Here is a 21,782-nt window from a genome sequence, read left to right on the forward strand (position 1 = left end):
TAATTAATAATAGACACTCAGATTTCCAAACTGCTAAATGCATAATTTAGTGCAACTGACGGATTCTGCTAAGAGGAGGCCTCGGGCCACATCCAGCGTGGAAATGCGATTATTTTGCGCAACGAAGAAAGAAAATAATATGCAGGGTGCTTCATCAGCGAGCCACTTACGAAAATCTAGGAATCTTCACTGCTAGAAATACTATTCACAGAGCTCTTGATTACTGTTACAAGTGTAACTGTTTACTGGTCCAAATGAAGTTTATGCAGTAGGTGAATGAACAAGGATAGAGGGAAAATTTGACTAGATGACCTATGGTAATGTGGCTTTTTCTATTACCAATTTTTGATTCTATTAACTTTTGTATAAAATTATAGATATTATCAGTCCAACAAATAAATACCCCCAATCTCTTTGCCCATCTTTGAATTTGAACCACAGTTAAAGGTACTGAAAAAAGTTAATGCTAAGGCTTCGTCTTCCTCTCCAGCTCCCATTCAAGGAGGTTCAAGTGGCAAGATGACAGTTACTCATTGTCCCTGCAATCTTCAGGTAGACTCACGCCAGATTCTTTCTTTCTATATGACTGTCCAATAGATGCTCCCCAGGATCTCTCCCTCACCTTGTGCTCAACTTGGTGCGGCTCACCATTTCTGGCAGCCTTCCCGATGTCCCCCCAGATATCATTCCACTAAAATTTTGTGTGCAATGTATTCTGGGGTGGAGAGTGCCAGGATATGCAAAGCTGCACGTGGTGGTACGGTAGTGAGCCGAGCAGAGTGGCTGCAAGTGTCAACTCAGTTACCACAGAGAATTCTTGGAGCTGTACCTTGGAAATCTGAAGCGCAATTGCTGCACTGTGACTATAATCTTAGTGGGTAAACATCCAGCTAACAGGCAAGATCAGTTTACTAGTATAATTTAATCCAATCTGCCAACCTCTGGATCTAGTCTAAAGTTCTCTTTCAACTGCTCAGCTGCCTGCCTTTAGCTCTATCAGAATCGTTTAAGGGAATAGGCTACTGAAGTGATAGACAATCACAAGGAATTCTTTTTATTATTTAAGAAACATTGCATGCTCTCAGTCAGAGAAGTAAAGTGGCCTTTTGCTTATTTTAATAAACACTAAAAGGCCTCAGAGCTAATGGCCAAATCTGTCTTCATTTTGGGGTCTACCACTCCTTTCCTCCTGTTTGCCTTTACAAGATGTCAGTGAGGGCAGTTCCTATTGAAACCAGTGTTTCCTACTGCTCTCATCATGATCAGTTAGGGATTTCGGTTTTCTTCTTTCCACATGAGTGAGTGATCACTAGTTCAGTGTTTTTGATATCCATCAGCTTTGGGATGGCGGCTGTGTTCGAGAAACTACGGGACCTCTCGCTGTGGCAAAATATATTGTTGCAGCAACACTGTATTGCATAGAGGTTGTCATCTTGCAGTGGGCTGAGAATTGCTGAGATAGACTACTATGGATCATTGTCTGAATTAAAATAATAGCTTCAGAAAGCATTCTGAAAATAAACAACTAGAATATGACTGGGCATGTTTGTATTTTGTCATTAACAGTTTTGCCTTATTAGCTTGCTGTAGAATGGGTTGTTTAAAGAAGGAATGTGATTGTTCAATCAGGCTTAGGTGAAAAAGGGGTTTGGCCCTGTACTGTCATACATTTATTGCTTCAGTATTGTGAGGAAACATGTGGCTAGCTTGAGGCAAGTCTCTCTCCCTGGTATAAATTTACATAACTATAGGATACTTACTAAAGGTTAGTCTGCACAGCAATTTGTCTTGTCAGGATGTTATGATATGACTGGGAGACTATCGTTTCGTGAAATGGTATTTAATCTTGCTTGTGTGTAAGTGAAGGCGAACTCTGTGTTTATCCATGTAATGCTATAGTGTGTAATCCCTTCAACATGATTCCACAACGCGTGCATACGCACACATATAGAACTATTTTGTCCCACCTTTGTTATAACATGGTCAGAAGGCTATTATATTAGAACACAATTTCTCAACACAATAAGAGTTCCTTTATAGATGGGCACATAGAATGATTTGAGTGTGGAAGTTGAGCTTGGGGTTGTTGGCTGGCTGTGGAGACTTCTGCTTCTATAACTGGAATGTTTAGATATCTTGAAAAATAAATATTTAATTTGGGACAGGTCACTTGTTCAAATCTGGAGGAGGGCTGTCCTGATGGAAAGTCATTGCTGTTTGATGGCATTTTGCCTCATGCAAAATGACTTAATGAACTTTTGCTATGATCTGATGGGCAAATGAGGAGCAGGAATTGCTGGCTGTGTCATTGACTAGTGGTGTGACCTTGAGCAAGTCATTTCATCTCTTTCCCTGCCCCCCCCCCCCCAATGTCTTTTTGGGTTTTAAGCTTTTCTGAGCAGGGAGTTGTTTGGGCAGTGGCCAGCACAGTGGGGCCCTGATCTTATCTTGGTTGGGGCCTCTAGATGCTACTGTAATACAAATAAGTCCTAATAAAAAAAACATCATATCACATTGCTGGCAGTCTTGTTGGTAGCTTCTGCAGAGGAGCAAAGGACTGGTGGTTATGGAGAATGAACTAGTCCTTTTAACTCTTGAGATGGACCCTCTGGGTCATGAATGAGATGCATTTGTGGGACATTGTGAAGTACTATTGTTGCACTATGGCTGCCCACCCTGCACCTACTTCCAGGTCCAGGTCTGTAAATACATTACCTTCATCCAATACTTAAGTAACCTTTAACATTTTAATAAGAGTGACTTGAGTGTACAGAGTATAATTACATTGCTGTGAAGGAGTCACTCAGTGACTACATTAGAGCCTATCAGTCAGTCCATGAGAGACCGTCTCTGCTGTGTGAGTCAGATCCATTTTTCCTTTTCTTATACAGTAAGTGCCTCATACATAGAACATTAGTACGTTTTGATTTATAATACTACTGCTACTTTGTGCTTACATAGCGTCTGTATCAGAAGCTTTCAAAGCTCCAGTATTTGCATATATTATGAATGATCATTTACTAAATTGCTTTATAAAAATATGAACACCCTTGCTTCTGTGCAGCAGGACTTATCATGGGTGTTGACTTCTAAATCCATAGGGTAGCAAAGATGCTTAGCTTCATAGGTTTCAAAACCATAACAGTTTGAGGTGACACTTTTGACAGGTGAAAAGTAGTAGATGCTCATCCATTGATGATGATATAAAGTGTTACTAATTATGGATTTATAATTTGTAGCTGCTATTTAGGAGGTTTCAAATTTGCAAAATATATGGGCTTTACAGGAGTTCAGTTTAATTTTTTGCTGGATGGGCTTCCACACATTCAAATGGAGAAATACTCCAAAATTTGGGAACGGGACAATTGAAATCAAATAGTTTAATGGAAATACTGAATTTTGTCCACCTACCACTCCAAATAACTATCACTTTTAACTTTGGAGAAGCAATAGCCTTTCCATAATTAAGGTGGAGACTTGCTTCCCATAATAACACTGTTTTTTTTGTTAACCCATTCCCTCCCCACATACACACTTTCAGATTTCACTAAAGGTCATTTCCATTTCAAATTCTGCATACTCTCTCTCTGGTTGGAAGACCATTTTTTGTCCACATTTACTTTAGTCCAGACGAACTATTTTTGCAACATAGGTCTCAGGGTGGAAATAAGTATTAATCATGTTTTGAAAATTCTTCTAATGTTTTTTGCAGCAACTTATCTCAAAAGCTGTTTGTCCTGGAATATTCAGACAAGACTTATTTGACAGCTCTTGGCAAGCTCCAGAGTACAAGACCCATTTTGAGATGAAGAAGGCATATTTAGGAAGTTATTAACAGCATGTGTTCTATCTCTGGCAGACTATAAAAGGGAGACCAAAACTGTCGATCGAGAAGCTTCAAAATGTAAATCAGTTGCTATGCAGCTTTGTTACTGTTTACAGTCTAGACGTACCTAAACGGGGAGAAGATTTCTGATAGAGGGCTCTGCAGTCTAGCATGCAAAGTCATAACAATATCCAGTGGCTGGAAATTGAGGCTAAACAAATTCAGACTGGAAATAAGGTATAAATTATAAATAGTAAGTGCAGTTAACCATTGGAGCAACTTAGCAGGGGAATGGATAGATTGGCCATCCCTTTTAAGTCTTTATGTGAGGATAGGATGTCTATCTAAAAGATATGCTTTAGCTCAACCAAAAGTAGTGAGTTAAATGCAGGAGTCACTGGATGAGGTTCTGTGGCCCATGTGATGCAGGAGGTCAGACTAGATGATCATAGCAGTCCCTCCTGACCTTTTGGTCTATGGATCTGTGAATTTCCATGCTTTTGAACAGTTCTGTAGAGTTTAACAATAACTGGTTTTTCAATTATTGTGTTTTTATAACTACAATGCTCCTAAGAGGATTTTTACCCTCACCCTTTTTACCCTCATACATACTTTCAACTTCTGGTTCAGAGCAAACAGGCTTATCACATGGTGATGTCCCTCCTGCCTCCAGTTTCTCAGGATATGTCTTCACTGGAAATGCTACAGTGCCACAGCTGCTCTGCTGTGCTGTAGACACTCACTACAGCGATGGAGAGGGTTCTTTCATTCATGTAATAAGTGCACCTCTCCGGGAGGCGGTAGCTAGTGGAAGAATGCTTCCGTTGACCTAATAGTTTCTACATCTGAGCTTAGGTCAGCTTATCTAAATCGCATAGTGAGTGAAATTTTTCACAGCCTTGAGCGATGTAGGTAAGCATGTAGTGTAGACTATGCGTGAATCACATAAAAAGGACCTAAATTGCATAAATACTTCCCTACATTACTTCCTGTGTAAACAATTGCTGTAGTAACCTTTAAAATGAATCAATTTTCAAACGGAGGATATGAAGACTTTTGTATGCACCATATTTCAGTTTCCCAAGAAAACTGGGAAGTAAGGAGGTAAGATGTCGATGCTGTATTACTCAATGTAGGGGTGGAAACAGACTAGATAAGCGTTTCTAACTAAGTCTCTGTTTAATTCCATCCTCTGTCCAAATAGTCATGCCATCAGTTTCCCTTTAAAATGTGCAAAGAAAACTTTTTTACAAAATTACAAAACCGAAATTTGTGGAAAAACAGTTTGTCAAATAATTAATATTTCTCTCACACATGCCCTTCCATCACAGAATTGTCAAGAACACAGGAAATATCCTAATTTTCATATTAGGATCAAGTACCTTTTCTATGAGTCTATGAGAGACACTCAGCTAAGCCTTACATGCTTCTGTGGTATTTCACTTTTGAACTGTACCATGTTCCTTCATTAATTTGGATTCAGTGTAGCATCTGCCTTGCTTATAGATTTTTAAGAAAATATTTGCCCCATACAAACAACTTTTTTTTTAATGGAGATATCCCATCTCCTAGAACTGGAAGGGACCTTGAAAGGGCATCGAGTCCAGCCCCCTGCTTTCACTAGCAGGACCAAGTACTGATTTTGCTCCAGATCCCCAAGTGGCTCCCTCAAGGATTGAACTCACAACCCTGGGTTTAGCAGGCCAATGCTCAAACCACTGAGCTATCAATCCCCCAGGATGGCTACTTGCTACTGGATGCCTAGGTAATTGGAATTTTCTTCTCTGTTGGGCCTTGAAAACTTTTTCTTCTTCACTTGCTGGCTGGGATCCTATTCTTTGCTTTGCTGATCTAGTGGCTTTTGTTTGTGTTTGGTTTGGTTTTAGTCCATTGTCAGCAAGTGGACCAGCTCAGTCCTCCCTCCTCTTAGTTGCAGAGAGGCAGTTTGTAATTGGGACCAATAATAATGCAGTTGTTGGGAATGGGATAGGTTAATTAAAATGAAAAACAGGTTTACTGAGAATGATGAACAAAGGGATCCTGTCTCTTTAAAGGCTGCAGTTTGATCAGTGCATCAGCCTGATCCCTGAAGACAAAGGCATTTTTGATTTGTTGGGCCCAGGAGTCCCTCACTTATCAGGACTTGTCTTGGCTTGTGCATGTGTAAACCTGTAAAATGGCATTTTGTGCAGAATAAATCATATGCCAAAAATCCTGTATAGTTAGATCTGACCCCTTCCTCTGTTGTAAAGTCACAATGCTGCAAGTCCCCTTTGTAGTGCTGCAGGACAGTCTTGGTGTCTGGACAGAGCAGAGTTGTTATGCTCTCTTTTTTGTAAATAAACTGAATCCATTGCAGTGTGGATGGCTCCTATGAACCCCCAGCATAGCTCATTTCTACTGACCCTCTTATTTGCCCTGTGGAAAGAGAGCTATTAACTAGGGAGGCTATCGTCCAGCAGGACTTCTGATTGCTGCTTCTCATTCTGATGAAGAGGAGCTGTTCTAATATTCTTAATGCTGCTGTTGGCAGTCAGAAACAGATTCCATTATTGTTGATCAATGCAGCCGCCATGCAGGAGGAGGGGAAAGGGGAGGGGTGAGAGCTTCCTATTCACAGATTGATCAACCTGCCATTGCATCAACAAATGCATTGTGAGAAAGCCTGGGATGCTGTTATAATAGCTGAAGCAGGAAGGGACTGGTGAAGAGGGGACTGCAGGTTCTCCAGCTGTGATGGGTTTTTTAAATTGCCTCTAAGCTTTCTTTTCTTCACCAAAAAAGCTACTGAATTTGATTTTTGTTTACTAGGGTGATGGTGATATGTTATACGTAACTGATTAACTATTGTGCTGGCTGAAAATTAGAGCTTCTTCAGCATTAGGATCCATTTCTTTTTATTTCAATTGCTCGTATATCTTATTCTGCTACTTCATCATTTTAATTACAAGCTTTCTCCCCACTCTTCCCCATTTTCTAGTATTTCTGCTTGGGCTGAAATCAGGCACAAAGGGACAAGGAACACAAATCTTCCTTACTGCCCCCCTCCCTCCCAGCCTCCTTTATCAAAATGGTCTGACAGAGAATTAAGAGGGGCAGGGTCACACTTTCTGTTTCATTTTGTCAGTGTAGTCAATAACTTAAGTGCTGGACTCCCAAGGCCATCAACTCATCCCCACCCTTCCTTCCCTGCTTCGTTCAGTCACTGTGTTCTGTATGGAAAAGTTTTCTGGCTGGAGAATGAGTCTCCTATCTCCTGGTGATGTGGCTGAATGGCTGGATAGCAGCACAGAAGATGAAAAAAGCCTTCTCTCATTTCTCGGTACGGTAGGGTTCTCATGATTTTTAACACTTTACTGGCAAGACTTTACTACTTGGGGGTGGGGGGGTTAATTTTTCAGTGCAGAGTTGTAAAAGGAAACCATTTAAAGCAAGCTCTGAAACGAGATGGGAGTTTTAATTGGTTGGAATCAGTTAAAATAGTTCCAACAAAACAATTTGGACAAATGCTGAAGCAGAGTGAAGTGACACATGTGTTGTACAGAAATGTTTCATCCCAACTGTTACTTTTGGGTCTGTTTCCACTTCACTAGCTGATCTCTCTGTTTAGTCAGCATCTATCCATGTAATTCAACATGCACTACAACTTTAACTTATCATGCGTCTTAGAAGTAATAAGTTAAAGCAGATGGAAAAGATGGCTGTGGGTGTTTTCCCTTAATTAGAAATTTGTGCATGTTACATTAGAATTAAAATTTCAGACAGAGATATTCCTTAAATAATTTTTTTAAATCTAGAAACTGAATTCCGGTTGCAGCATCACAGTGAAGTGCCAGATACTGCTTCTGTCTACTTAGGATAAGGATTTTGTTAAGCTAATTAGGAAATTATTCATTTTAAATTTTCTCTTGCTCGGTTTCTTCCCATTACTCTTATTTATTGTCCCACCCTAAAAATTTCTTATCCCTCATTGTTGTTTACAGCCGTCCAATAGTTGTAGCTGACTGCCACTTCATATTCCCCCTTAGTTGTCACTAAGCCAAGCTGTAAATATTTAGATTTTAGTTCTTCTAATCTTTCCACATAAGTCATTGCCTCCTGCCCCTTCATGATTTTTGTTGCTGTTTTCTGAATTCCCTCCAGTTTGATATTTTCCTGGTATCGAGATGCCTAGAAGTGTGTGCTGTAATTTGTGTGCAATTTCAGCTTCAACGCTGTATAAAGAGGTAATATCTCCTCCCTCGGTGTCTATGCTGTGATACCTCTGCATATTGTACTGACTTGGGGAACTAGGTAAGGTTTTAATATTTTTTCTTTCCATGATGTGGCTGCCACCAGACTGGACAAATGAGTGAGTCTTCATCGATGAGTCAAGCAGGCAATAGCTGATTTTAGATACTGGATTTTTGTGCCTAGTTCCTCCTCTGTCCAGTGTGCAGGCCGGCTTCCCAGGTTGTTCTCCTGCCTCACTGGAAGTAGCTGCCGCAAGTTCCTTTCTACTGAGAAACCGTCTTACTTGCAGGTCTCAACAGAGCTCCAGAACAACATAGAACATGGGAGAAAAATGGAGACTCAATCCCAGAAAAAGCAAGAGGATAAGGGCGGAAAGTGCCCCTTCTGTTCACCGTCCCCCATGACCATACATTGTGGCCTTCTATGGAACTACCACAGCAAGCCTAAGTAGGGACAGAAGATTTCTGAACTGGGCAGCAGTGCTCTGCTTCAGCAGCCTGGGCCCCCACCTTTCCATCCAGACCCAGAGTCCATCAGGACAGCTCCCAAGTCCTATCGCCTGGGTACCCAAAGACAACCTTTGGGGGAACAGGACTCAGATGGGGACTCACAAGATAAGATATTGGAGGCAGGGCTCTGGCCTCCAGCCCCCCTCATCATCAGTGTGTGGAATCCCTTCATCCATAAGCTTCAAGAAGGGTATCCATTGTCTTTCATTCTGGAGTTCTCCCAGGATGCTTTGAAGAAAGGGTTCTCTGCTTGCTCCCTGGGTCCTGGTTTCGGTCCTCAAGTTGCATAAGTTCTTTTCCATTATGATCAGTTTGATTAAGGCAATATCTTACGTTAGGCTCCTATTAAATATCTAATTTCCCTTTGGAGCCTAAATCTAGTGCTAAATGCCTGAGATTTACACCTGTACTTACTGTTCTATACTTTCTTCCTTTCATAGAAAAAGTGGCTTTTCTAATGTTCATTACCATGGTCCTGAGACTCAGGGAAACCTCAGCCCTGGCTTGCAATTTCCCCATCAGGAAAGAAAATAGTTTGCTCAATGTTTCATAGTTTGTATATGGCCTCAGTTTTCTGTCTTAATCATGAGATACCACTTTCCAAATTCTGCCCAATCCCAAATCCAGACTCAGGCTTCAATGGCATCCTTGGACACCTGCTGAACATGAGGCCTATTTTTTCCTAATCAAACCCTTCTGCAGGTTCAGGGTCTCTCTTTGTGCTGCTCACAGAAGGACGAAGTCCTGTCCTGATGGACCAGAGGCATGAAAGCCTAAATCACTAACCCTGGTTTATTAAGAGCAGTGGTAAACTGCTGCAGAGCTGAGTTACATCCAGGACTCTATCGCATCTGAAAATGCTTATAGCATGTTAAGTTAAATGACAGTGCAGTTCTTAGAAATGGACTCAAACCAAAACCCAGATCCAGACTATTATTATTATTAAATATTTATATTGCAGTAGTGCTTAAAAGGCAACAAAGTTGGGGACTCAGTGTGGTAGGCACTGTTCAAACATATAATGAATGGCATTCCCTGCCCTAAAGACTTTATATAGATTAGACAAACAAAGGGTAGGAGGGGAAACAAAGCAACAGAGGGGTGAAATGAACTACTCACATGGAAGTCAGTGGCAGAGCGGGATTTCCTGAATCATAGTCCAGTGCTCCACCCACTAGACTATGCTTCCTCTGACCCAAAGAAACTCCGAATACTAAGGAAACCAGATGAGCAGTGAGCCTGAAATGGAGCGACTGTGGAGAAAGGGGCAGGAGGGAACAGCACAGGGGAAGAGGAATGTCAGGCACTGATGACAGTATTGGCATCTGCTGCAGCTGCTTGTCTCTGCTCTTGCAGACTCAGTTTTGGTCTGGCTCCTTGTGATGCTGGCATACCCGGTGCCATCTGATGCCAAAGTCCCCATGCCTCCGTTGAATACTGACAAATACATAGCAGGAATCAATCTGGCTCAGCTGTGTGTTAGTATTGTTAAAATGGGTATTAGAATTATAAGAATGTTTTCTGTTTAGACTTTATGAATGCCTGCAAGTTGCTGCACACATTAATCTCCCTTATAATATCTGTATCCCATATCATAAGATGGGAGCATTTGTATTGTAAGCCTCTGTAACTGTATAGATCACCCTGCAGGAGAGAGACATGAACTGGTGTGAAATGCTGGTCTCCAACAGAAGGTGTTATGTCCTGTCCAGCAGGGAAGACCCATCAACATCAGACAAACTATTGTGGAACATTCAAGAAGGCAAAAAACTTTGTTGATTGCTCTCTGCTCCTCTTCCCTATGCAGATGAGTCATGCAAGTGAATTACTCCCATCAGCTAACTTTGCAGCTCAGAGTGCAAGGGAGAAGGAAATAAAACCCCTAACATGAAGAAACCATATCCTTTATGCTGACTGGACTCTAAGGGGCAAGGTTTCTAGGCATAAACAAGAGATCCTCAGCTGCTTAGCCTGAGTTAGCCCTAAGGACATATAGAGCTTTCTTATTATGAAAGCTTCTATTGCCTCTTGGAACTTAAGATTTTAACTCATTTGTGTATGTATCAAGTATCAGAGGGGTAGCTGTGTTAGTCTGTATCCACAAAAACAATGAGGAGTCTGGTGGCACCTTAAAGACTAACATTTATTTGGGCATAAGCTTTCATGGGTAAAAAACCCACTTCTTCAGATGCATGGAAGAAGTGTTTTTTTTACCCACGAAAGTTTATGGCCAAATAAATCTGTTCGTCTTTAAGGTGCCACCACAGGTTGAGAACCACAGCACCCCCCCCTTTCCCCAATCCCAAACCACCCCCACAGACCCCTATGCCCAGCATCTCCTGCCCAGAGACCCCTCCACAGAGTGGGGCCAGGAGCGGAGCCCTGGGCAGGGGGCTGGGCGGCAGGGACCCTGGACCCCGATGTGCAGAGCTGGGTGGCAGGACAGCTGGGCAGGAGCCGCAGACCCCACCCATGTCGGGCCGGGCGGCAGCCACAGACCCTAAACCCCAACCCTGTGGGACCAGGTGGCAGCTCTGGACCCTGTGGGGCTGTGTAGCAGCCCCAGACTCCATGGAGCTAGGCGGATTCTTGTAAGTATGTGAGCACCATTTTGGTAACAGGAACACCTGCTGTCATTTTCCATTTTCAAATGTCTCTATCATGGGATTGTGATCACCTGTTGTTTTAAAATACCCAGTAGTTGGCTCGGAAGCTAGGGTGACCAGGTGTCGGGTTTTCTGGCTCTGGTCAGCACCGCCAACTGGGCCGTTAAAGGTCCAGTTAGTGGTGCTGCGTCACAAAGCCAGGCTAGTCCTTACCTGTCCTGGCTGGCACCACACGGCCAGCAGGTCCGACTCCTAGGCGGGGGCGTCACAGGGCTCCATTCGCTGGCCTCACTCCAAGCACCGGCTCCACACTCCCATTGGCCTGGAACTGGCCAATGAGAGCTGGGGGGGAGGAGGCAGTGCCTGTGGGCAAGAGCGCCGCGTGGAGCCTCCTGGCCCCCTGCCTAGGAGTTGGAGCTGCTGCTGGCTGCTTCCAGGGCACTGCGTGGTCCGCAGTGCCAGGAAAGGCAGGAAGCCTGCCTTAGCGCCCCCCCACCCACCCCATCCCGCTGCACCGCTGACTGGGAGCCGCCAGAGATAAGCCCGCATCCCAGCCCTGCGCCCCCCCTCCAATCTGGAGTCCCCTCCTCCACCTCAAACCCCTCATCCTCAGCCCCATTCCGAGCCCTCACCCCCTCTTGCACTCCAACCCCCTGCCTCAACCCACAGCCCCTTCCCACACTCCAAATCCCTTAGCCCCAGCCTGGAGCCCCCTCCTGCACCCCAAACCCCTTATCTATAGCCCCACCCCAGAGCCTGCACCCCAACTCCCTACCCCAACCTGGAGTCCTCTCCTGCACCCTGAAGCCCTCATTTCTGGACTCGCCCCAGAGCCCTCACCCCCTCCCGCACCCCAACCCCCCACCGCAGCCCAGTGAAAGTGAGTGAGGGTGGGGGAGAGCAAGCCATCGAAGGAGGGGGAATGTAGTGAGTGGGGGCGGGGCCTCAGGAAGGGGCGGGATTAGGGTGTTCGGTTTTGTGCGACTAGAAAGTTGGCAACCCTATCGGAAGCCTTTGATTCTTGCTGCTATCCAGTAATTGGTTGGTGATGGGAAGCAAATGCTCTCACAGTGTTTCCTTCATTTTTTATTCTCTTCTTTACTTATCCAAAGTATTTCACTTTTACACTTTTCATTATCAAACTCACCCCATCTCATGTCTTACTTTTTATCTTTCCTGTCTAGACACTACCTATCAATATTCACTTTGTGGTTGTAGGAATCACCACAGCAAGATTCAGTTTTGCCCACTAAGTTATACGCTGTGGAACTCGTATTCTCTTATATTTTATTCAGAGCAAGAGTTTGGTGGGCTTCTGAGCCTGGTGCAAATCACATTTGTTCTGGCTGACTTCTAATTCCAGTTTTTAACTGAAGGAATTAATTAAACCTGTATAACAGGTCTTTAAACTAGGCCCCACAATTCTAATTCTCCCCAAGTGGGAGAATCCAAAGGTATGATACTTATTCCAAGGTAAAGCCTTAACCTTTTCACATTTTCACATGCAGTTTCCTTTTTCATAAGAAGAAAACACCATATTATGCAATAGAGGTTTGAAAAATCCTATTCAGTCACATCTCATCTTTTCCTTCAATCTCCTTCTTCATGATTGGTAACACTCGCCTTCCTTTTGCTTCTTATTTCTCCCTCTCATGCTCTTGTCCTTTCTTTTTTTTCCTGCTCTCTTACCCTTTAACATCTCCACTTTGTAGGCATCATCACCAGAAGTAGAAGAAACCACAATTAGGAACTGGCTGTCTGCAACAAGATTGTTGCTTGAATGGTCTGAGAGGGACAAAAAGGACAGTGAGGCAAAAATACGCAGTTCTGTCTTGTCTGAATCGCAAATGCCATGACATTGAATGTGTATACTGTACTAATGAATCATAAATTACCTTGAGGGTGTTAATTGTTTTATTCTGACTTGTTGAAATGTTGATTGATTTTTAAAGGCGTTTTAAAATGAATTTGATTCCCCCTTTAATAGTTAACAGTACAGTGGTCTGTTCATACAGGAGGTATTTGAATTATGCCCCTAACTGAGTGATCCCATTGGTTGAACATTCACTCTTGTGTGTGTGTGTGTGTGTGTATGTGCTGTTATTTTTTATATATATATAATATATATATATATATATGTGTGTATATATATATATGTGTGTATATATATATATAAAATCATAGACTATCAGGGGTGGAAGGGACCTCAGAAGGTCATCTAGTCCAACCCCTTGCTCAAAGTAGGACCAATCCCCAAATGGCCCCCTCAAGGATTGAGCTCACAACCCTGGGTTTAGTATCAGGGGGTAGCCGTGTTAGTCTGTATCTACAAAAACAACAAGGAGTCTGGTAGCAGACCAACGCTCAAACCACTGAGCTATCCCCCCCCCCCCCCCGTGTTTTTTTTATATATATATTTATATTTAGAGAGAGAGAGGAATCAGGTCCTCCTTTTGTTTATTACACTCACTTATTCTGCCTTGTCTCAAATAAGATTGTAAATTCTTCATGGCAGGAGACTATCTTTTACTCTCTTTGTACAGCACCTAGTGTAATGGTGCCCTGATCCTGATCTGAGACTCTAGATATTACCACAATGTAAATGTACAGTAATGTATCCTCACAGGACAAATTCCCTAAAGTAGCATAACTAGTAAGGTGACTGTTTAAAGTTCTCTGCTTTCTTTGATAACTATAAAATGTAAAAAGGCTGAGAACTCATAGTTTCTTTAAGCCATAATGCCTATTGCGGCTAAGGTTTAATGGTATGGAAAGGGAGCCATCTTTACAGAATAAAAACTAAAATAAAATTACTGGAGTTTACATGTTGCTGAATCATTGATTGCATGGCTAAAAATCAGGGCTGTCGATTAATCTCTGTTAACTCAAAAAAATTAATTGCAATTAAAAAAAAAATCACGATTAATCACCGTTTTAATTGCACTGTTAAACAATACAATAGCAATTGAAATTTATTAAATATTTTGGATGTTTTTCTACATTTTCATATATATTCTGTGTTGTAATTGAAACCAAAGTGTACATTATTCTTGATTACAAATATTTGCACTGTAAAAGATAAACAAAAGAAATAGTATTTTTCAGTTCACCTCATACAAGTACTGTAGTGCAATCCCTGTGTGTGAAAGTGCAACTTACAAATGTAGATTTTTTTACATAACTGCGCTCAAAAATAAAACCATGTAAAACTTCAGAGCCTACAAGTCCACTCAGTCCTGCTTCTTGTTCAGCCAATCGCTAAGACAAACAAGTTTGTTTACATTTACAGGAGATAATGCTGCCCTCTTCTTATTTACAATGTCACCAGAAAGTGAGAACAGACATTTGCATGGCACTTCTGTAGCTGGCATTGCAAGGTATTTACGTGCCAGATATGCTAAACATTCGTATGCCCCTTCATGCTTCGGCCACCATTCCAGAGGACATGTTTCCATGCTGATGACGCTCGTTAAAAAAATGTGTTAATTAAATTTGTGATTGAACTCCTTGGGGGAGAATTGTATATCCCCTGCTCTGTTTTACTCGCATTCTGGAATATATTTCATGTTATAACAGTCTCGGATGATGACTCAGCACGTTGTTCATTTTAAGAACACTTTCACTTCAGATTGGTACCTTCTTTGAGTTTTGTCAAATGTGAGATTTCGAAAGATAGCTACAGCACTCGACCCAAGGTTTAAGAATCTGAAGTGCCTTCCAAAATCTGAGAGGGACGAGGTGTGGAGCATGCTTTCAGAAGTCTTAAAAATGCGGATACTACAGAACCCGAACCACCAAAAAAAAAAAAAAAAAAATCAACCTTCTGCTGGTGGCATCTGACTCAGATAATGAAAATGAACATGTGTTGGCCGCACTGCTTTGGATTGAGCAGAACCCATCATCAGCCTGGACATGTCCCTTGGAATGGTGGTTGAAGTATGAAGAGACATATGAATCTTTAGCGCATCTGGCATGTAAATATCTTGTGATGCTGGCTACAACAGTGCCATGAGAACGCCTGTTCTCATTTTCAGGTCATATTGTAAACAAGAAGTGGGCAGCATTATCTCCTGCAAATGTAAACAAACTTGTTTGTCTGAGGGATTGGCTGAACAAGAAGTAGGACTGAGTGGACTTGCAGGCTCTAAAGCTTTACATTGTTTTATTTTTGAATGCAGTTATTTTTTGTACATAATTCTACATTTGTAAGTTCAACTTTCATGATAAAGAGATTGCACTACAGTACTCGTATTAGGTGAATTGAAAAATACTATTTCTTTTGATTTTTTTACAGTGCAAGTACTTGTAATCAAAAATAAATATAAAGTGAGCACTGTACACTTTGTATTCTGTGTTGTAATTGAAATCAATATATTTGAAAATGTAGAAAACATCCAAAAATATTTAAATAAATGGTATTCTATTATTGTTTAACAGTGCGATTAATCACGATTAATTTTTTTTAATCGCTTGACAGCCCTACTAAAAATATTTACTGCATATAAATCACAATGGCTAATTCCAGAATGGCTTACTGTTCAACTCATGTTCCAGTGAGTGGTGATTAGTTCTTTTTTACGGTGGGCGGTGCGCTAATTGAGCTAGCTAAAAGAGATGTAAATGTGTTTCTTACAGCTGGGGCTATCTGTATACCTGGTAGACTTCTTGCTGGATATGATGGGAACAGCTAGAGATTGATAAGCTTAGGTAGCCATTGGTGACTGTTGTGAGGGGACTGAGTCTTAACGTTTTTTGACAATGGAGCTGAGTTGGAGGGACCAAATTATCTAATAGTATGTGTAGCATTTTTCTTTTACTCTTCTCACAAATAGATACAACAATCAAATTCTGCTAATACACATGGGTTTCCCCAAAGGGGAAAAAAATTGAAAAGGAGATGATGGAATGCTGCTAAACTGTCCAGGTTTCTACAATAATATTGTAAAATTTGCAAAATGTTCAAAGTGGTGAAAAAAGAGACTTTTTGCTGGGTTTAATGGGAAAGTAACTAATGCATGAATTTTCTTGGTTCATGCAAGTTAATAATAAATAAAAAGGTTATGTCTTTGGAAAAAAGCAGCATTTGTGAATATCTTGAGAGCTAGCTATCGTATACCTGAATATTGAATACATCCTTCCACATGTCAAAGTCTCCCTTGAAGTTCAGAGCCAGGGCGTAGTAATACATTTCATAATGCTTGCATGCTACTAAGCCATTGCATTTGTAAACTGCTGAAGGCTTATGTGACTACACACAGACTGAGAATTTTTTAATTATCATAGGAATAGAGAAATTTCCAGACTACATCAGACCCATCTAGTCCAGTATCCCATCTCTGACAGTGACCAGCATCAGATGCTTTAGAAGAATGCATAAGTACATCACACTTGTCGGATGTGAGATGATCTGTCTCCAACAATTAGGTCTCATCATGATCTCTACTAATTAGAGATTGGTTTAAACCCTAAAGCATGTGGTTTAATATCCCTTCAATAATTTTTCATAGCAATAACCATTAGAACTCTGGATGTTCTCATTAGCCCTATAAATGTCTACTCTCCTTTTGAAACCTTTTAAATTATTGGCCTCGACATTTTCCTGTGGCGGTGGGTTCGACTGTCTAATTGCATAGTTTGAGGAAGAATTATTTTCTTTTATCGGCTTTGAATTTTCCACCTGCTAATTTCTAAAATAAACAATCCCAATCTTTTTCATTTCTCTTCATATGATTTTCCATGTCCCTAGTCAGTCTCATTACCCTTCCCTGAACTTTACTAATTATGCAGTATCCTTTTTGAGAGTGACCAGTACTGCACACAATATATTCCAGATGTTCATTTCATCCTCTCCATGCTGGAAAAAGGCCTTGGTAGTAGGATGCAAGGGCCCACAAAGGCAAGGATTCAAGTTACAAAAGGCTGGAAACAACAACAAGCTACTGTACTGGAAACCTAGAAATTTGTGGATCATTGCTCCCTCGTTGGAGGGAGCTGATGCCAGCATTTGTGGCCACGACGACTGGATTCAGTGGAGAAGGGTGCCCGCCATCTGCCATACCAGTGCCCCCTGCTGAACACTTAATGAAGTGGCAATCGTGTCTGTCTTGAAATATCAGAGGGGTAGCCGTGTTAGTCTGAATCTGTAAAAAGCAACAGAGGGTCCTGTGGCACCTTTAAGACTAAGAAGTGAGGTTCTTACCCATGAAAGCTTATGCTCCCAATACTTCTGTTAGTCTTAAAGGTGCCACAGGACCCTCTGTTGTCTTGAAATAAACCATTCTCCTGCTATGCTGGCCAAAAGAATGAGCAATTGCTTGTTACAGTGGGAAGAGGGCATTGCCGTGTGAAGGGGTGAAAAGGGAGCTATATGTCATCCTGTGTAGATCTGGTTTCACAGGCATCTGCCATTTCTGAGTAATTGCCTGAGCTAGTTTGCAGCTGACTAATATTATTTAACACAGATAAATGAGGCAATGAATTAAAAGCGCTCCACAGAAATGTTTACAACTTTTTTTTTTTTTTTTTTTAAGATTGAAAATGGGGAAATCCATTTATTTTTCAGAGGTTGAGAGAACAGATGAAAAGGTTTCAGACTGTTATTTATCCACAGAGACAATGTGATTTGTCTGTAGGCTTGGCCCCAGAAAGTGAGCCATGCAGAGAATGATTGTAATTTAATACTGAGACCATGAAAGGTGCATTGATTTTACAGCAGGTGAAAACAATGCAATAGTAGTATGTAGCATGAGTCGGGGGAGGCAACCATCTAATATTGGCCTAGCAGCAACAGTATAGATTTTCCACCCAACTCAGCAGAAATGCTTCTTAAGGGCACAGTAGTTGCATCGCTTTCAGTTTGTAGGCTTGGAATTAGAAGTAACTGGGCTAATTTTACATTTTGCTAGGGCCTGATCCAGCAGGTTGCTAATCTGCTCCTGCTGATATTTTTTGTTGTGTTACTAATTGATTGCAAGCATCTCCTCTGGATATTTGCTTCTCCTTTCCTCACTTAATAGACTTTTATGAATCTTCTGAGCATGGAAGAAACTCATTTCATGCAGGAATCCCAACATCTTTTATCTACAGATAACTTGCATTGCTGCTACATGGGTATCGGGGCTGGGCATAGATTCTTCTCAGCTCTCCTTTGGTTTAATCTTATTTCTCCCTATAACTCCCTGTCCTGGGAAAGGACCACCTATTGTCAAAAATGGTAGGGAATTAAGTCTTCTGTTTTCATTTATGACTCAGCAAAATCAGCACCGTGTTAAATTACTTGGGATGCTTTGATGATGTGAAGTGATTTCCTGTGTGTGTATTGGAGAAAGCCAAAGCCATTACATTAGTTGATGCTCTTTGATTTGAGGCAAAGGAGTTCATTTTGGCCCCATGTTCCAAATGCATAGATCGCTTCCATTTCCTTCAATTACATTTCCACCAAAATTTTGATTATTGAAATCTATTTGATATGGCTACCTCTCTGAGTACTTATGCCAGGAGAAGTTCTATGCTACGTGCTGCAGGCTGTATGTAAGGTATGTCTACACTGAAAGTAGAAACCTGCAGCTGGCCTGTGCCAGCTGACTTGGGCTCGATCTAAGGAGCTGTTTAATTGTGGTGTAGACGTTCAGGCCTGGGCTGGAGCCCGGGCTCTAGGACCCTATGAGGTGGGAGGGTCCCAGAGCTCAGGATGCAGCCTGTGCCCAAAAGTCTACACTGCAATTAAACAGCCTCTTAGCTCGAACCCCGTGAGCCCAAGTCAGCTGCCACAGGCCAGCCACAGGTGTCTAATTGCAGTGTAGACATACCATAAGCTTTTGGCTTTTTTGCCTCCCCTCTTTTTTGAGCGGGGGGGTAGGGGGAGATGATGAAGTTAGTAGAAATAGAACTAGCAAAGTATTCTGAGAGTGGGATTGACCATTGTTCAATCCTTGGTCTAGCACTGGCCCCTATCTAGGCATTCTATTGGCTAAAGGTGTCCTGTCAAGCAGTGATCATCAAGTTCCGAAACCAGGAAACGGCTGGTGCCCCACAGGTTATGAAGGGAAGTGTCCAGTGCTAATCATCAGCCTGTGGAGAAATCTCACTGAAAGCTAAGGGTCTTTCTGTTGCAAGCTTTGACAGATTGATTAATTTATTCTGTGTGAGTGGAGCTGTTTGCATCAGCTTCATGATTTTGGACTAAATGCTGTGCCCTGCCCATTTACCAGTGTTAGCTGGTGATCACTGTTCAACTTTCTATGTAGCTAATTTTGGAAGCTGTTCTCCATGTTAGCAGTTCTTTAATCATTGATCCTTAAAGGCAAGCTGAGAGACTTATATTTTTTTTAAAAGAAAAAGCCTACAGTAGAGGGATTACTACTTTTGCAGCAAGATCCTATTTTCTTAACTTTTCAATCGGTATGATGTTAAATTTTGATTTTCTCCTTCAAGACTTCTTGGGCGATATCTACTATAATATGAATAAAATAATCCAATTGGCAAAGGCGTCACAGGTAATGTTCTGCTTGGAGAAGGCTTTTGTGTGGGGGGGGGGGAAGGGGTCTTGATTATTTTTGGTGAAGAAATCCTTGTTCTCTTGGCAGCAGCTGGCTGTAAATTTCAGTAAATCTTTGTTGTTGCTGTGACTCAGGATATATAGTGAAATTTTCTGTAGCTGAGGGGAGCCGGCAGTTGGGCGTCTGTTAATAGCCTGAAAGTAACTAATGAGGATGTGCAGTCGGAACGATTGATTGAATAGCTGCAGTCCTGTGTGTTTCTTTCTCGCTCTCTCTGCAAGCTGTAAAGAGGGAGGGGGAAGAGAGAGAAAACCAGCTTTCTCTTAAGTGGAAGTAGAACGGATCCCAAGGGCCAGGAGGCCAGAAATGGAAGTTTAAGCTGCATCTATCTTTTGAAAGGAAAGCGGCAGAAGTCAAAATGTCAGTCTCCGAAGTCACAGTTTACTCCTTTTCTTTAAGATCCAGAAGATAACAATGGACTTTTTCTAAGGATGTGGTTTTTCATATCCTATTGAGAATGTCTTATTTATGAAGCTGGATTCCTGTAAGTCTAGTATTTGAACTGGAGATGGGCAGCAGTTGTGATAAAGGTATTAATATGTGTGTCTGTGTGTGTGATTTTATAATGTGCATGCTGTATAAATCTATAAAATCAGATACGAGCACATCTTCTGTAAAGATTTGAGCTTGCAAGATCTGCCTGCATGGATTTAGGATGCCAAAGTCATATCTTACTAAGGTCATATTGCCAGAACAAGGAGAAACTGACCTATTTTTGTATCTGCTGAGGTATATATGTTGTTTTATCCAGGCAACTATGAATCTTCTGATGGTCTCAAAGTTTGAGCTAGCAGTAGGGTCACATTATCTGCAGGAGACTGAACTTTGACCTTTGTCAAATTATGTTCAACATAGGATAAAATCATGATCTCCCTCTGTCACAGATTTTATTTGGCAATGTTAACTACTACATTGCTGATTGTAAAAAGAATAGTTGAAAGTTCTGAGTTGTATTAGCAAGTGTACAAGGTAGCAATACATATGGGTATTGAGCTTCACCAATGTGTTTAATCATAACTGCCTATTGCCTATAAGATCAAATCAGATTCCTAATTTTGACCTTGTTGCCAGTTGCAATGTCTCTATAACTTATCTTGGTAGCAAATAAGCCATATATAAATATGTAAGTATAATTTGGCTGTTAGCTAATGCATCTGAAAGTTTGTGACGGCTTCTGTCCAGAGCAGGATAAAACCTAATTTTTTTTTCAATTCCCCTCACCCACCTTCTTTTCTGTTTCTTCTCCAGAGGTCCCAGCAGAGAGGTCTCCTCGCAGAAGGAGCATCTCAGGAACCAGCACATCCGAGAAAACCAACTCTATGGATGCTTCAAACACCTCTCCTTTCAAAGTCCCAGTAAGTGCGCCTTTCCTCTGAAGGAGAGATGTCTTCCCATTGAATTGGGGGTGGAGTTTAGGTTATCCTAACAAATCTAATACTCAGTCTATTGATTCAGGGTGACAATTTAATAGTGCAGGTGGCCGAAAGGCATGCATATCAGCTGCCATAAATCATCAGGTAACATTTTCTAGGAAACCCATAATTTACCTTTCCACAAGATTTGATCTAAAATCAGTAGTCATGTAGACTTTAAAACCCAACCACGGGGTGGTGAGCAGCCTAATTTCAATATGTCCTAGATACCCGTGAGATTGCTTTGTAGGCTTCACACTGGGCATTTATTTTCTTCTCCAAAAAAGAACTTTAGGTTGGTGATGGTATGGGTGTTTTCCCCATATCAGAGGAATGAATTCGGGGTCTGAAATGGCTAACAGTTTATTTCAAAGCTACTGAAATTGTTCTCTGCGCGTGTGCATTAACTGGCCTTAATTCTTCTGGTTGTTCGTTTCAATTTATCATTTCAAGTAAGGAGTGTGGATTTTCTTGCCAACATTGATTGGTGTACTAAAGTCGGTGTACTAAAACCTACAGCACTAAAACTTTTCTATTGTTCTTCTTAATCTGAAAGAAGAAGGTTCTGTCAAATCACAAGTCAAGTTAAAATGAAGTGCTCTTTAATATTTTACCAATAGTTAGACTTGGTTAAAAAA

At 41.5% G+C, this 21,782-nt stretch overlaps 1 protein-coding gene across 2 annotated transcripts in view; it reads left to right on the forward strand.

The window, feature by feature from the left end:
• LOC112105877 (ras GTPase-activating protein nGAP) overlaps nt 1-21,782 on the forward strand; it is a 275,040-nt gene that overhangs the window by 175,469 nt on the left and 77,789 nt on the right. For both annotated transcript variants that reach the window (XM_026655476.1, XM_026655477.1), the window contains exon 4: nt 20,981-21,087. In XM_026655476.1, coding sequence (XP_026511261.1) covers nt 20,981-21,087 — 107 coding nt within the window. The remainder of the gene's footprint in view (nt 1-20,980; nt 21,088-21,782) is intronic.

The sequence above is a fragment of the Terrapene carolina genome, unplaced genomic scaffold, assembly GCF_002925995.2.
Source record: "Terrapene carolina triunguis isolate 2854851 unplaced genomic scaffold, T_m_triunguis-2.0 Scaffold210, whole genome shotgun sequence".
Lineage (NCBI taxonomy): Eukaryota > Metazoa > Chordata > Testudines > Emydidae > Terrapene > Terrapene triunguis.